Raw genomic sequence first — 16039 nt, forward strand, 5'->3', positions numbered from 1 at the left:
GTGGACTTCGCCATTCAGTTTCTGTCACTATTTTACTATATGGATTTCATGTTACCGATTTCTACTCATCCCCTGTATGTGATAGAATTAACTACTACGTTTGTTCATCATGTGCTGTTCTTCCTGTGGAGTATTTTGTAATAAATTATAGTCTAAGATACAGTTCATTCAGTTTGGCATTTAGAGATGAATCCTTTGGTCCTTGTTATAACTATTCACTTCAACAAAAACCATGCCCAAGACTCACTTGTCAGAGCCAAACCTTTTTCTATCTGTTTCCACTGCATGCAGTTTTCTGAATACATAAGAGTCATAAGATGACATTGTGCTTATCGAACAGGTTCCTTTGATTTAAACCAAAGGATTGTTTCTGTTTAGCCATAGCCGAGTGGCATCTTGCCACATTAACAATTTGAACAACTAATTGCGTATGTGGGAGCTGCTTTGAGTCTGCTTTGTGAATTTGGCTTTCAGGTATAGCTTACTGCAGTAACTAATGCCAACAGTACAGTTGTGTTTAATGGATAAATAATAAAAGTTTGAAAATATTCATTCTGTCATGTAACTTATCTGTTATGAACAACTGCAGCTACAATCTTTTATTTAGACCTTAATTAACAAATATGCAAAGAATTTTTTTGAGTCATTAGTAATCTGACTGGTTTGATGTGAGCTACCACAAATTCTCTCATGTGCTAACCTTTTCATCTCATAGAAGCACTTGCACGCTACATTCTCAATTATATTCTGCATGTATTCAAATCTCTGTCTTCCTATACAGTTTTTAAACCTATACTGAACCCTGATGTTGTAATATAAGTCTTAACATATTGTCCCTTCTTCTTGTCAGAGTTTTCCATGTGTTCTTTGCTTTGCCGATTCTGTGAAGAACCTCCTCAATCTTTACCTTACCAATTCACCTAATTTTCAAATTTCTTCTGTAATACTACATCTCAAGTGCTTCGATTCACGTCTGTTCTGATTTTCTGGCTGACCAAGATTCACTTCCATGCGACGCTGTGCTTCAAAACTACATTCTCAGAAATTTCTTCTTAAAATTGAGACTTATGTTTGATACCAGCAGACTTCTCCTGGGCATGAATGTCTTCGTTGCCAGTGCTAGTCTTGCTTCATTTGTCATTGGCAATTTTACCTCCAAGGTAGTAGAACCTTCATCTACTTCATGACCACCAATTTTTGTGTTGAGTTCATCGCTATTCTCACCTCTGCCAATTCTCTTTAAATAGAATTAAAAACGACCTTGACAACATAAAACATTTTTTTAATAATTCTAACCTGTTTTTGTCAGACTGTGGCCATCTTCGAACGATTTATACCATGACAGTAGTCAGGGGCAGTGACTGGAGCTGGTGACATGGCTCCACAAATGCCGAGTTGATGTTCTTGGAGTCACAACACGTTTTCTGTTCACTGCCACTACCTACCATCATGGACTGAATGATCTGAAAGTGCTTACATTCTGGACGAAATACAAATAAATATTTTATAGCGGTCAAGACTGAATTTAATCCATTTCAAAGTATTTTAGCTAGAGTGATGATGTTCTCCAAGAGAATTATTACTCCTCATTACCTTTGCCTTTCTCCAGTTTACTCTAAATCCACATTTTATGTCACTAGATTGTTGGTTCTGTCCAGCAGTTCTTATATTTCTTCTTCACATTCACTGAGGACAGCAGTATTACCAATGTCATCAGTGGATCATAGTCACCATGAATGTCATGCCACTCTTCATGCTTCCTTGATGTATAGATTTAACAGCTGGGGCAGAAGGCTGCATCCCTGTCTTACAACCTTTTTAACCCAAGTACTTCCTTCTTGATCTTCTATCTTATTGTTCCTTCTTCATATATATATATTACCCACCTTTCCTCGTAGTTTATTCGTATTTTACTCATAATTTGGAACAGCTTGCACCTTTTACATTGTCTACCGCTTTTTCTAAGTCGATGAAACCTATGAGGATGCCTTGATTTTTCTTTAGTCTTGTTTCCATTATCAAGCCTAATGTGAGAAATACCTCATTAACATTTCATAAAGCCAAACTGATCATCATCTAAGAGATACTAAATAATCCTTTCTTTCTCTATATTATTCTTGTCAGCAACTTGGGCATATTAACTGTGAAGCTGATGTCATCTGCCCCTGCTACCATCGGAATTGTGTAGATGATACTTTTCCGAAATTCTGATGGTACATCGCCAGTCTCATAGATTCTACTCTCCAACTTGAATGGTTGTTCGAATTTTGTCAACATTCGTTACCAAGTTTGCTTTGCACCTAACATCCCTCAGAGCACCAAGGTGAGATACTAAAAGTAGACCACAGCTACACTACCCTTACACTACTGGTTCCTTAATTCAGATATTATATTTCGAATTCTTGTATTTAGAATGGTACCTCATTATCTCAATATCACGGATCGTTACTGGGCTGAGGGAACTGGTGAATAGAGCTTTACGAACTCACAAATAACAATGATTTAAGGCAGATTAACACTGTATGTCAACAGTATGGAACGTAAAGTCAGGCGACGTCACCATGAAATGGTCGAAAATTCGCGCTAGATGGTACATCTACGTGATGTCAATTCGCTGAGCCTAGTACCGACCGGTGCAAGTGAGGTTGTGAGGTAACATCCGTGACACAAAAGTCGCGGTATAGTTCCGGAATTAGCAATTAAACAGTGATATAATTTGTTGATGAACAAAATAACTTTATAATGGGTGTTTTTGATCCTTTTCATATGGTAAATTGTTGAGAAGAGAAACAGCATTGTAAATATCAACATTTATTTGCTACCGAAAATATAGACGTAAAAACGCGCCAGACAAGTTTTATAGGGAAAGACATTGAGCTTCCTTACCTTATCCAATATGTAATTTTTTCCTAAGCAGCAAATAATCTAATACAATCACGCTGAAGGAAAAAATTATTCAGGTCGTCATGAGACAATTGCAATATACCATGAAAATAAAACAAAAATATGAAATAAATATTTAGAAAACACGGAAGCACAGAATCAACTGTTGTAACATGAATGAGAGCGATCAAAATGATTTTGCAGATGACGACATAGTTCCTGTCAGCAACGTCGGAGTCAAAACATTGTTCCCGAGAAACCTTGGCGGTGACATACTGTTCAGTGTCATAGACGGCTTGTGTGAATTCCGCTATTTGTAATCAATAGTGAAATGTTTTGACATGACGTTGCTTTGTTTTGTCAAGTGCGAACTGTCATTTATAAAGCAAGTCTTGCAGCAAGCATCGTAACAGCTAGTATGATATTTGGTGGCAACTAGGACTGCAGCTTCCAAGTTAAGTGAATAATATATACAGTTCCACGAAGTATAATGTATGGAGTAAAAAGTTTAAATGATAACTGCCACGGTCACTATTTTAAACAGCCGTGTTCCTGATCGATTACCCTCTCGATATGGCAATTGTTCGTGGAATTGTAGCTTTTGTGTTTATATTGTGATGTCTTCCGTTGAAGCTCTTGAGCGCGCGCGAATTTCCCGCGCTTTGTGTGTATTTTGCGACTTGGGAGAATAGATGTGTGGTGAAGCTTAGTAAAGTTTGTTGTGTATTACGTTTATACAGCGTGGGGTAAGTAGAAATGTAATGTTTTGAAACCTTATAAGTTATGCAGCTGTAACTAATTTCAATTCACCACCTTTTACGATTTACAATAACAGTTGGGGTGGAAGGACTCGTAAGGGGAAACTTAGTTTGTTTCCAAATTTTCTTCCAGTATTGTGCGCCCTTTACTATGTTGAAGAGAACTGTAATGTGTAGTAATGAATGTCATTGTCCCATTTGGTAGTTTAGTTATGTTCATCATTGTTTTTGTAGTGTAAATGATCATTTACAACAAGCGTTATGTGGGAATATGTATACTGTGAAGCAGTAGTCAAAGTGCCCAATTTCTTTGATAGGTGTTTATAAGATGATAGTATGTTTGCAGCCTTTATTATTCTTAAAGCATGTTTGTAAGCAAGGAAGACTTTCGTAAAGATTAGTTACCCCAGAACATAATTCTGCTTGTTGTGTATTATACATAAGATTGTTTACTCTAATGGGAAACGAAGTGTGGGAACCCCTCATGTGAGTTATCCACAGTCAGAATTATATGCCCAGACTATATTAGTTGAATTACGTAGTACAACTTTCTGCATTCTTTTGGTTAGATGTGGCATTTATTGGTTGGCTATACCATAAAACCCATAAAAATTACTTTTATCTAGGAGAATTCTGTGTTTCACACATTCAAGTGCCTTAAATAGGTCACATAAAATACTGACCAGTACCATTTTATTATTTAATGCTTGCAAAAGCAGATGAGTGAGCATGTAAATGGCATTGTCAGCAGAGCAGCTCTTCCGAAATCCAAATTATGGCACGCTATAGATATTATTTTTGTTGTTGTTAAGATGAGATACTGTTCTAGAATATATCACCGTCTCATATGTTTTGGAAAATGATGTCAGAAGGGAAACAGGTTTGTAGTTATTGATATCTCTCTTATTACCTTTCTTATAGAGGGGTTTAACAATGCGTGGAGTTAGTGACATGTTAAAAATTTCGGATAAACCAGGCTTATTATATCGTAACCAATCTTTGGTACTCTATTGAAACTCTGTCAAAGCAAAATGAGCTTTCATTTTTGAGAAATTTTTAATTTTCCTAATTTCAGGGGACATTGGTGATACATTTGTATGAGTGATTCTTATGAGAGTAACTTTTTGTCCCTATACACTCTGCTATATTTAAGAAATATTTATTAAATACGTTTGCTACCTGTGACTCATCAGTTATAGCCCTTTCATTCAGTTCAGTAGTGATGATGTCCAGTTCTGTGGCTGGTTGTCCTTTCTCCTATTCACTAAATTCCTTATAATATCAAGTATGTTGTCAGAATTAATGATTTATGACATTGTTTGGGTTAGAGATTAGAATTAAGATTTACATCATAACTATGTTTTGGTAATGATTTTCTTTTATGTAGCCATAAACTATAATGCCAACACCAACTAAAGATTCTGAGCCATCTTCTGCAAGGAAGGATGGAACACCATCACGAAGACGAGGAAGGGCTGGTTCAGAATCACGGGATGCCCCTTCTACCCCCGGAAGGGGCACACCTCGAAGGCGTCGTGAAAGAGGTGAAGAAGCGCCTGGTACACCTTCTAGATTGCTTACACCTCGTAGGGTACAGCCAGTGGAAGAAGAAGATACACAGAGTCCAGCGCGCCGCGGAACACCAAGGCGAGGTACTCCAAGGAGACCACAGCAACAAGAAAATGGTTCACCTGAACAAGCTGCTGAACAAGGACCAAGCAGTGCGTCAACGGAGAGAACACCAGCTAAACGTCAACGCAGATCAGCAACAGCTGAAGAAAATCTGGATGATGGGACAAGTGCAGCAGGTAGTGATAATCCACGTACACCAGCCGGAGCAGGCCCACCAACACACACACCTACTAGTTCCAGGCGGCGTCCCCGGGACACACCCTCAAAGTCTTCAGTATCCACTGGTGTAGGGACACCACGTCAACGGAGACGTGTAACCACTGGTGATCCAAGTATTATTTCGGAATCAGATCATCAGTCAGTTCCGCCTGCTTCGCCAGCAATAAGTCTTAATCCATCGAGTCCTTTTGGTAAGTGTATACAAGTGTCAAACCTGTGATTGCTATTTTGTGTTAGTAATATGTAATTTACTATTAATTTTCTTGTTTGACAGGTATGACAGAAATAGATTTAAGTTCACCGTTAAACTATGGCACCCCAAGCTCAATTTCCTCAATACGGACTCCTCGGTCAGGTATTCGAGGCACACCAATTAGAATGAGATCTGACATAAGGACAGACAAGAGAATTCGCCAAGTGAATATGAATGCAGAACCAGTGAGTATATAAACATTTATATCTATATTATCTAATTGGACTTACAATAAAATAATTATAAATTGACATACATATTTTCTCGCTGTTTTATAGTTCCTGAAACACCATAAAAAGGCTACAAACGTTATGGTCTTAAAGTAGCAGCACTTCCATGTAGGGAACATTGTTTACTTTTGTTCTTTCTGTCAACATTAGCTCCTTTTTCTTGTGTTTTTTGTGTGCATTAGTAGTACCTTTATTCACTTTACCTCCATCACAGTCCCCACAGAGCATGGTTCATGGTCTGAGATTGTTCAGTAGTCACTTGTTCTGCGTTTTACCAATTTACCATTATATCTTTATTCTTTTCCCTTTTCAGTTGAATTCCAGTGTTAAAAATAATTACATATAGTTCTGCTACTAAACGTTTGTAGTTCATTGAAGGCACCCACTTACCTATGCAGATAATGTGTGGTTTGAAACCGATGCATTTATCTAGCATGAAAGTACATACCGGTTTCTAGTTTCTCTCTATAAACTTCCATTCTTCATGATATTTTGTGTTTATTCCCAAATCATAGGTCGGTTTGGGGAATTATGTTATCTGTTCACAAGGCTGTACTCTGAAAATAGAATTTCATGAATCGGAAGTCTTATCTGCTTGGCCAGCACCATACCATACCTTTAGTATTGTCTTGGAAAGGTGTTGGACTTACGTGATTATTATGGCACACATATTCTATAAGTTCTGCTAAAACATTTTCCTTTCAAGGCTTCCATACATGTGCTGACTGCTGCTAGCAAGTAAGGCTACTAACTGACAAGTATTGGTGTGACTGGTAGACCACACTACTTGAATTTTATGTGGTACATTGCATCAATCAGTTCATTATTGCCTTCCACTCAATGTAAATTTTGAAGTGAATTTTATTAAGAAAATTGCTCATACACGATGAGATTGTACATACTGTATTAATAGTGTAAAAAATTCTCACTTGGCAATCCACATCTTTGGAAATGAATGTTCAAGAAGAGTCTTCAGTCAGGGGCAGTGCCATTAAATACACATTGTGTGGGGTCAGTGTTAGTGATGCTCACCAAGACGAGTGACAGGAACACAAGAAGGACATGTGCCAGTGCGTGGATAAAGTATCCAATGAGAGAGTGTCTTTATGCACCTGCAGATTCTCATGCTCAAGTGTCAGTAATTATACTTACTAATAAGTGAGAATTCAGAATGGATTGCACAGTTAACAGCCATAATATTAGAAGTGAAAAAAATTCTCATATAGACTATTTGCGCTCCAGGATTTAGAATGGAGTCTGGTGCAGAAGTCCTTCATGTCTAGATGAGGACTAGTACCAGTCAGAGCGATGTTTCTCTGCTGCTCTTAGGTCGGCAACACCTCAGTTCCACTTAGCCAGTGGTATGCTGCCTTCCACATAACTATTGAGAGGTGAGAAGAGAGAGAGAGAATTCCTATTGCTGAAATTCTCTTCACTTGTGTCACAAAAATGTTACCTTTTTTTCCAAATGTCACAAATTTCAAGGTTGTGATTAAGTTGGAACCTAATTGCACTGCTTACAATGCTGTGAGTGAATTGAGTAGCCATTAAATTTATAATTTTGGTTGCCACAAATATTTGAATTATTTTTTGTAATGTGTTAAAATTTCTGAGGTTGTGGTATATTGACGTGAGACTGTGACAGTATTCCTCTCTCTTTCTTTGAAAAACATGCCCTTTCATTCCTCTCATATCTCGCACTGAGCGTTGACAACATTGCTACACAAAACGTGTAAGTATGCCACTGGCCCTGATCTTTTTACCCAAAAGTTTATAACAGTTTGCTACTGGGTTTTGGGCAGAAAATTGAAAGTCCCTTAATATTCAAAGATATAGGCAAATACCTCACTAGCACTCCTACAGTTTATCAGAATATTTTGACTTGGGAATGTAAATTTTGGATTACTGTAATATTTGTGTTAGGTAGAGCCTGACTTTGTCTGGACAGCTGATAGTGGTCTGTATAAAGATATATAAATGCTTTGTCTGAAGTCTTAAGATAAAAACAGTAGCTGTTTTTCTCCCTAATCCATGTATACAAAGTAATCTAGACCCAGTTTCCATAATTATCAGTATGAGTAACTTAGCACCAATAGTAATATTTAAGAGAAGTAGCTAGCATTTGTTGCTTTAGCAAAACTTCACAAATGGGTGTCCACATGCTGCACATCTTCACAAAATAGATCAGAATGTGTCAGTGTGTCACCATATCAAATTGAAGGCAGCGAACAGGATGATAGTACATGGTATGCCACTCATATATGAAATATTCACTTGTGGTGGGTGGCCTTTTCATCAAATTCTTTTTTTTGCCACACACTGATATTTCTGTTAATAATTTTGCATTTGTTGCAAAGTTATTTCTGTTATTGATTATGTGCAACAGTTTTGCACTGTCAGATTTGAAATATTATTAATGATTCTTTCTCAAAAACAGATTCTAGGTGATGCTAACAGATAGATCTGTAGTATAGGTCTGTGTTAGCTGACATATTGGCAATTTTATTTTGTGATTCATGCATCCCAAGTGCTGTAGTATTTACAGGGTGTATACGACCCGGGAAAAACCTGGGAATTTTTCGTAATTCCGGGCATTTTTCATTCTTTTAGCTCTCAGTTAAATTTTTGTAATTTTGACTGGTATGAATTGATCCTCTAGCAAAGAATGTTACTGTATCCTGCTACTGGAGAATGATACTGCAGCAATAAAGTATAAAAGAGAGGAAAAAATAAAACTTTAGTGGCAAAGGAAATGCGCAATTTACAACAACAAAACACCATGCATGCAAAAGCGTCTGCAAATAGCAAAAATATGTCAAAAGGCCGCAGGGCGAAGACTATGTTAATCTTCGTAACAATAAACTGCTTGCTGTTAGCGTGTTGTCACAACTATTCACATTAGGTACGTTTGACCACTTGCCAGCGGGCTGGTGCGCATGCGTACTTGACTCGCGTATGAGCAGTACCTTCTCCCACTTCCCGCTACTTGAAGTGTGGCTGTTAGCTGTATGGGCAGTAGCAGCAAACAGCCAGATACACATGAGAAAAAATTTTCCTCCGCGCCCTAGTTGTCAGATTCGCGCGTGCGCAGAGTTGTCTGAGTTGTAGCGGGGTAGTTGTAGTCTCCACGTGACCCGTGTTTGCGTTAAGTGAGGCTGCTTCTCTTGGTTTACAGCTCCCACGTGAAATGAAAACAAAACGGATTTCTGTGGCTGGGAGCTATCAAGGGAATCAAAATACATTCACATAATTACGGAGGGCAAAAATATATTATTAGTTTCAGTTTTCTGATTTAATTTTATTTCCAAGTTATTAGCAGTCTAACATTAACCGCCTTGCAGAACAGTGAAGTTAGTTTTGCAAATCTGCTAAAGAAATTGGGCTTTATTAACCTTTCCGCTGAGGCAGCCATTTTATTTCGAACGAAGTGTTTCATTCCACAGTATTGGCTAGTTCCAACTGTTCGCTGAATTTCAAGTTCACGTTATCATATTCTGCCATGTATGACATTATGCCATAATAAACAACCAAAAATGAGATCGTAGAGTATCAGATGGGACCTACTTCATTGTGAATCTGGAAAAAAACCAATGTGCACTTCAAGCCGAATTGTGCATTTTAGTATGGTTTACGAAATTACGATGCCCTGGGGAGTATCCTCTGATGCCCTGTTTGTTTTATGGTGTAATTTAAGCGGCCTTAGTGCTTTATACATACGAACATGCGGTCTTCCTACACCACTGCAGCTGCGCACGCGGAATAATGCCTGTTTTCTGGCGCTCTCTGGCAACTGCTAAATCGAACCTAACAGTCTCCGGATAGTATTGTGAACGGTGGTTCGAAACGTGTTACTTTCAAAGTAAATTTCTTTTTACGCAAGCTGAATTATGTTACGTGCGAAAAAGTGGGAGGAATTTCTAAATCACAGAGCGTTTAAAACTGAACACTTTGAGGACCAGCTACTTACAAGAATTTCGAGCCCAGACATTTATGTCATAACTTTAAATTTACTGGCACATTTGTGTGATGTATCTTAAAGTATAAAACACACAAAAAAAGATCAATATTATATGAGAAAGCTTAGCTTTTCTAGTAGCTAAACTATGTATATTAATGTAAACCTTTAACTTTTCCTCTTCGTGTGTTCGCGCTACGTACCCAGTGATCTTGCTATTGGCTGAGTATAACAGGTGTCCTATGCTCTGGTATATCTGCTGTCATCGGCTGGCAAGATCACGTGGCATGAGGTATGATCGGCTTACACAAGGATATCGCAACCGCGGTTTCAACGCTCCGGAAACTAACGCGCTGTGTTTGGTGCAATTCGAATTTATACTTTCGTAATACGAAAATATGCAGCGTGTATGTAGCTGCAAATCGAAGGTCTTTCCAAAACTTCTCTCCCCCGTCTTTTCTTTTTTTTCCGGGAAATTCTACGCCAGTGTGTATAACGTCTTGATAAGTTCTACAGTTCCGAGGGAAAATCTATGGAAAACCCACTGTCACTTAGCACGGAAAAAGTGTATTTCCTCCCGGGAAAAAGCATATTTTTTAAACGGGATATCCGGGAATTTTTTTCCTTGTCCCTGTGTACACCCTGTATTTAGAAATAACATGCTCTACATTGATTATTTTTATGTTTATTAATTTACAAATCCTGATTTTAGATATCGTGACACTCGGGTAAAATAATAGCTGTAACAGCAAACATTTGCTAATAAATCCTTTCAATACTGGGAATACATTCTGTTATAAAAAGAAATATAAAAAGTAATTTATGTTTTGAAAGGTTTCCTCCAATCTCATTATGAAGTGTGTCAATGCATATTCATTCCTATTAAGAGCACATTGTCCTCTGTAAACCATAACATTTCATTCTCTCTGTCTGTCGTATCTATCTCTGTGTGTGTGTGTGTGTGTGTGTGTGTGTGTGTGTGTGTTGGAGGCGGGGGGGGGGGGGGGTCCTGGAACACCAAGATACAGTTAAAGCACTGCCGTATCCTAGTCTTGACCTACATAAGTGATTTATGTGGGACATTAGAGGACATCATGAAAATTGTGATGTTTGCCAGTGACACAAGTATAGTGATAAAGTGCACAAACACATCCATATCAGACGTAACCAAGACAGTAGTGAGCTGACTGAAGACACAATCACTGCACACACATTAACTCTTACAGAGACCTCACATTAGTGCAGTTACAAACAAATGAAAATGATGTACTATACTCCACCAGTTCGCCAGACATCATGTAGCAAGTGAAAAACTGCTAAATATTTTAAAAACCAGAATGAAAGATTGCCTTATGAGGCACTACTATAGTGTATTAAACAGGTGTTAATCTTGCCAGTACAGAAGGGTTTCAACTATCTTAACTGGGTTTATTTGGGCAATTGAACTGTATACATGTATTTATCAATAAAACAACACATAATTATAATGACATGACCTCTCTTGTTATTAGAAAGGCAAGTACAGGAGGATGGTGTGTAGTGCAGCATAGTAAACAAAAAAATATTTCATAATATGCATTCTGCATATACTGTACATACGTAAAGAATAAATGCTTTAAAAACGATACTTTTGGTCTGTTTAAGCAAGTGTACCCACTTACGAGCAGCACGTAAGTCACACAGTTTTTTCAGGACTGATACCTAGTACTGGTCACTTTCATCTTGAGCTTGAAACCATCACAAGGATGTAAACATGTAAATAAATGAGAAGCAGCCAAATTTTCATCTACATTTTTTGGGCCCCTAGTTGATACGATGCTGGCAGCATCAATTGTACCAGTGTGGATGTTTACAGTTTCTCTATCCTGCATGGTTTGATACTTTGGATCTGCATCATCTACACTTGTACATTCTTGATCATCATCTTTATCACTGACTAGCAACTGAGTTGTTTTAACCTTGTACATGCCAAGCGTGTCATTCTGTTCATTGTTTACAATCAGGCTGAGATTGCCAAACCCAGAGGTTTATTCCAGGCTCTCTTTTTTTCCATCCCCCCCCCCCCCCCCCCCAGATTCTTCTCCTTTACACTATATCAAGCTGCTGTAGTAATGTAGGACATATCTTTAAAATCAATATTTTTATGATTTCTTAAGACTTCCTTCTCTTTCTAACATAACAATTCTTTTTTTGTAATACTGTTTGAACATCCGAATGCCTGTATCCATTATGTTAGATGAAAGAAAAATCATTTTTATGAACTCGCCCTTTTCATTTAAGGTAATTGTGGTGGATGAGTTGATGGGTTGTTAAGGAGCAGTTTTTTTTACCATTCTTGGACTGATAAGCTTTTACAGAGGGTATAAAAACTCCCTTAAACCATTCTGTGAAATTCATATTTCACATCCCTGCACTCTTCTACCATATGTACACAGTGTGCATGCAGACATGTAACATGTTTGAAACAAAACAATTTTTTATTTTTACCAATGACGAAGATAGACCATGGATAGCTACCAGTAGCATTAGTACAAGCTAAAACAGTAATATGATCCTTGCTAATTTTTAGTGGTTTTAAGAAGCCCCGTCCACTACTGACCATTTGCACCTACAACATGGCATTACCACATTAACAAATAAAGCTTTCAGGGCTACCTGCCATTATATCACTTCGACTGTTTGGTGTTTGAATGGGCACAACCCATAATAGTGAAAATGTTCCAAGACAATGAGTTCCCACAGGGAATAGTACTCTACATCTTTGTACCCTGCAGAACGTCGACTTCACAGAGCTATACACAAAGCATGACTGCTGAGAATCATGGGTGTTGTTTCTCACCAGTGAAATCCTGTGTTGTACATTTTTATAGCCTTGTTGTACATTTTTATAGCCTTGTTGTATATTTCTGTAGCCTCTAGTTGATTCGTCCCAATACCGCACTTTGCTTAGGAGATAAACTGCTACAAGTATTCAACAATCATACTTTTTGCCTGTACTATTTGACAACTAATTAATGTAATTAACTCTCATTACCAACTAAAGGCAAACTATATGAGGAGGAAACTTCACATCTTCAGTTTCCTCAACACCACCACCTGTGGAGCAGATAGGATCATTTTATTATGGCTAAATCTTCTTGCCTAGTCTGTGTCACCTATGGTTCAGCAGAACCATTACAGCTCAGTTATGAGATCCTATCCACCATAGTGAAGTAAAACTATCAACTGGCATGGCTGCAAACTGTTACGGATTGTCCATAATTGTTACAGATTTATCACCTTAATTACCGAGTTATGGGAAGTTATTAAAAAATTACAGGAATAGACATTTTACAGTTTGGTGATTTTAAAAAAATACTGATCAGGTACAGTTTACATTTTGCTGATCATATGCTACCAAAATATGTTATAGATTTATAGATTGTAAAAATTTCCTTCCCGAGCATGTAGTAGACCTGTACCCTGTACACCCCACCTCTAGCAACTTCATCTGTTTTCAACCTTTGAGTAAACCAGACTGTCACATGAATGATATCATGGTTCTTTCTTCCACTGCTCATTCTCCTGTGGTTACATAGAAATATTTATTGCGGCAGCTGGAGATTATTGCATAGTCAGCTGACATTTCCCCTGACCATTTGTATGCTTACCGCAACAGTGGGAGTGCTGCTAATTCCATTGTTATGGCTAGGCCGACCAATCTCTGCACCTTCTTGTGCTTCTTAGCATCCACTTTATTCCACTATGTCACTCCACAAATTATCATAGGCCTGATTACTGGATTGAGATCCGTTGAGTGACTAAGACTCCAGGATTTTCCACATGTCGTCCTAGTGCACATAAGAGAGCACCTCTTGCCTAGGGACATGTATTCCTTTTATAAACGTTCTGTCAAATCATAACTGACAACAAGAAAATAGATGAAGATAAAAGGTGTTTCTGGTTACGACATCTCCAGTAAATGGCTAGTATCAAATAACAACAATCATTTTTCTGCTGACAACTATCAGGGATGGATTAAGCTGGAACAACTGTTTGAATCTGGTTGTTAGTAAGGTAACTATTCAGCTAGTATTCATTTTAAGAAAACTAAATAAATATGAATCACTGCACAGAAGGTTTAGTAACTGTTCTTGTGTATTTTGTTAGCTATACATTCCAAGTTGAATTAATTTAATGGTGTGGAAAAGCTTTAGAGACTCTTCACTGGTTTTTAAAAGTTTCATTGAAAGACTCAGTGTACTACAGTGGGTGGTAACGGTAACAATTTTGTGCCTTGGAATATTCAAGACAAATTTAGAAACATAGTGCTCGGAGCCACATACACCTCTCTACATAATAGTCTAATCAAAGGAAATCAGAAGGTGGGGAATGAAATAATACTGAAATTGTGTTGACATATCATTATTGCACGTATTCTTGTTATTAGGGTGTAACAGCAAAAATAATCAATTTTTGACAATATAACATAATTGGATTGATATAAAATGTACTCACCAAGTGGTGGCAGGAAACAGACACATAAAAAAGGACTTTACTTATGCAAACTTCCGTAGCCAGTTGCTCCTTCTTCCAGCAGAAGGGCTGAAGGGAAAGGAACTGGAGAGGAACCCAGTTTCTTTCCCTTCACACCTCTTCCTTCCCCTTCAACCCTTCTGCTGGAAGAAAGAGCCATTGGCTCCGGAAGCCCCTCCGAAAGCTTGCATAAGTAAAACATTTGTGTGTGTGTGTGTGTGTGTGTGTGTGTGTGTGTGTGTGTGTGTGGTCCTACTGCTGCTTGATGAGTAGATTCTTTTATCTATCTATGTTATATTGTGATTAGGTTATAAATGTTATATTGTGATTAGGTTGTAATAGAGTAGTTTCATGATTCTCTATCATCCAGTCAAAATTTAGAATAAACGGAAATTAAGCTCAATCATTTCTTTTTTGTACTGTTTTTGTGAACATTTCGGTTATCTTCTGAACTGATTTGAATTATTGGTAGCAAATATCTGAAAAGTATGCATTTCAACCGTGCGCGTAGTTCTAATAGTTCTGCCTTTGTGTAGAATCACCTCACTTTACTATATTGCAGGACATCATCGGATGTATGAAAGAAACAATCACATATGTGGAAGAAGAAATCACAAGTTGGTAATTACTTTCTCAGCAAAAGCCGATTCACTCTAAATTTTCATCAGTGTCTATTTGAGGAAAGGGATATGCGTGAGAGATATAGACTGATAAATGAAGTAGTGGAGAATACATGGGCATACACAGGTGATGGGAAGGAAACCAAGAATGCAATTTTAAAAAATAATTGGTGATTTTCACAGCTGGACACAATTCAAGAACAACCTGGTCCTGAAGCAGAGCCTCAGTTGGTCATCTGGGGAACAGATGTCGTCGTAAACAGATGCAAGGAAAAATTCAAGCGTTTTGTGGAAAATTATGTTGATCCAGAAGCAGATGATGATGAACGGACTGAGGGAATGGATGTTAACCAACCACTTTACATTCAGAAGTTGGAAGAGGTAGAGGTCACATATTATTTTCATTCATATTGATAACTTTAATTGCCACTGTTTGAAATATGTAGTTCAATACATAGTATTGTTTCATTATTTCAATGTAATAGTACTTAGATTGTTTTTCCTAGATTCATACGTTGGAAGAACCATTCTTGAATGTGAATTGTGCACATTTAGAATCTTTCGATAAAGAACTCTACAGGCAGTTGGTGTGTTATCCGCAAGAAGTTATTCCTACATTTGACATGGCAGTGAATGAGATGTTCTTTGAGCGTCACCCAGCTGCTGTTTTGGAACACCAGATTCAAGTACGACCATTCAATGCCCATAAAACAAGAAACATGAGGGGTCTAAACCCAGAAGGTATGTTGGATGAAGTCGTCGTTAATAATTTTAAGTGATATTATTTTAATGTTGTAGGAAGGCTGCCTATTAAAAAACAATACTCGTATCAGATGGCTTCATGACTGACTTGCTATTCTGTTTGTTGTCAAATTTTATCTTACAAAGTACACATTAATATATCTAAAAACAAAGATGATGTGACTTATCGAACGAAAGCGCTGGCAGGTCGATAGACACACAAACATACACAC

At 37.7% G+C, this 16039-nt stretch overlaps 2 protein-coding genes across 2 annotated transcripts in view; one reads left to right on the forward strand and one right to left on the reverse strand.

Annotated features, from left to right (window-relative positions):
* Positions 1 to 16039, reverse strand: part of LOC126263635 (1-acylglycerol-3-phosphate O-acyltransferase ABHD5-like) — a 284682-nt gene that overhangs the window by 88780 nt on the left and 179863 nt on the right. The window lies entirely within an intron of this gene.
* LOC126263634 (DNA replication licensing factor MCM4) overlaps positions 3515 to 16039 on the forward strand; it is a 48306-nt gene continuing 35781 nt past the window's right edge. Inside the window, exons 1-5 of the mRNA XM_049960727.1 lie at positions 3515 to 3629; positions 5029 to 5683; positions 5767 to 5930; positions 15249 to 15446; positions 15572 to 15806. Of these exons, the coding sequence (XP_049816684.1) occupies positions 5041 to 5683; positions 5767 to 5930; positions 15249 to 15446; positions 15572 to 15806 (1240 nt within the window). The 5' untranslated portion in view covers positions 3515 to 3629; positions 5029 to 5040. The remainder of the gene's footprint in view (positions 3630 to 5028; positions 5684 to 5766; positions 5931 to 15248; positions 15447 to 15571; positions 15807 to 16039) is intronic.

The sequence above is a fragment of the Schistocerca nitens genome, chromosome 6 (genome assembly GCF_023898315.1).
Source record: "Schistocerca nitens isolate TAMUIC-IGC-003100 chromosome 6, iqSchNite1.1, whole genome shotgun sequence".
In the NCBI taxonomy this organism is placed as follows: domain Eukaryota; kingdom Metazoa; phylum Arthropoda; class Insecta; order Orthoptera; family Acrididae; genus Schistocerca; species Schistocerca nitens.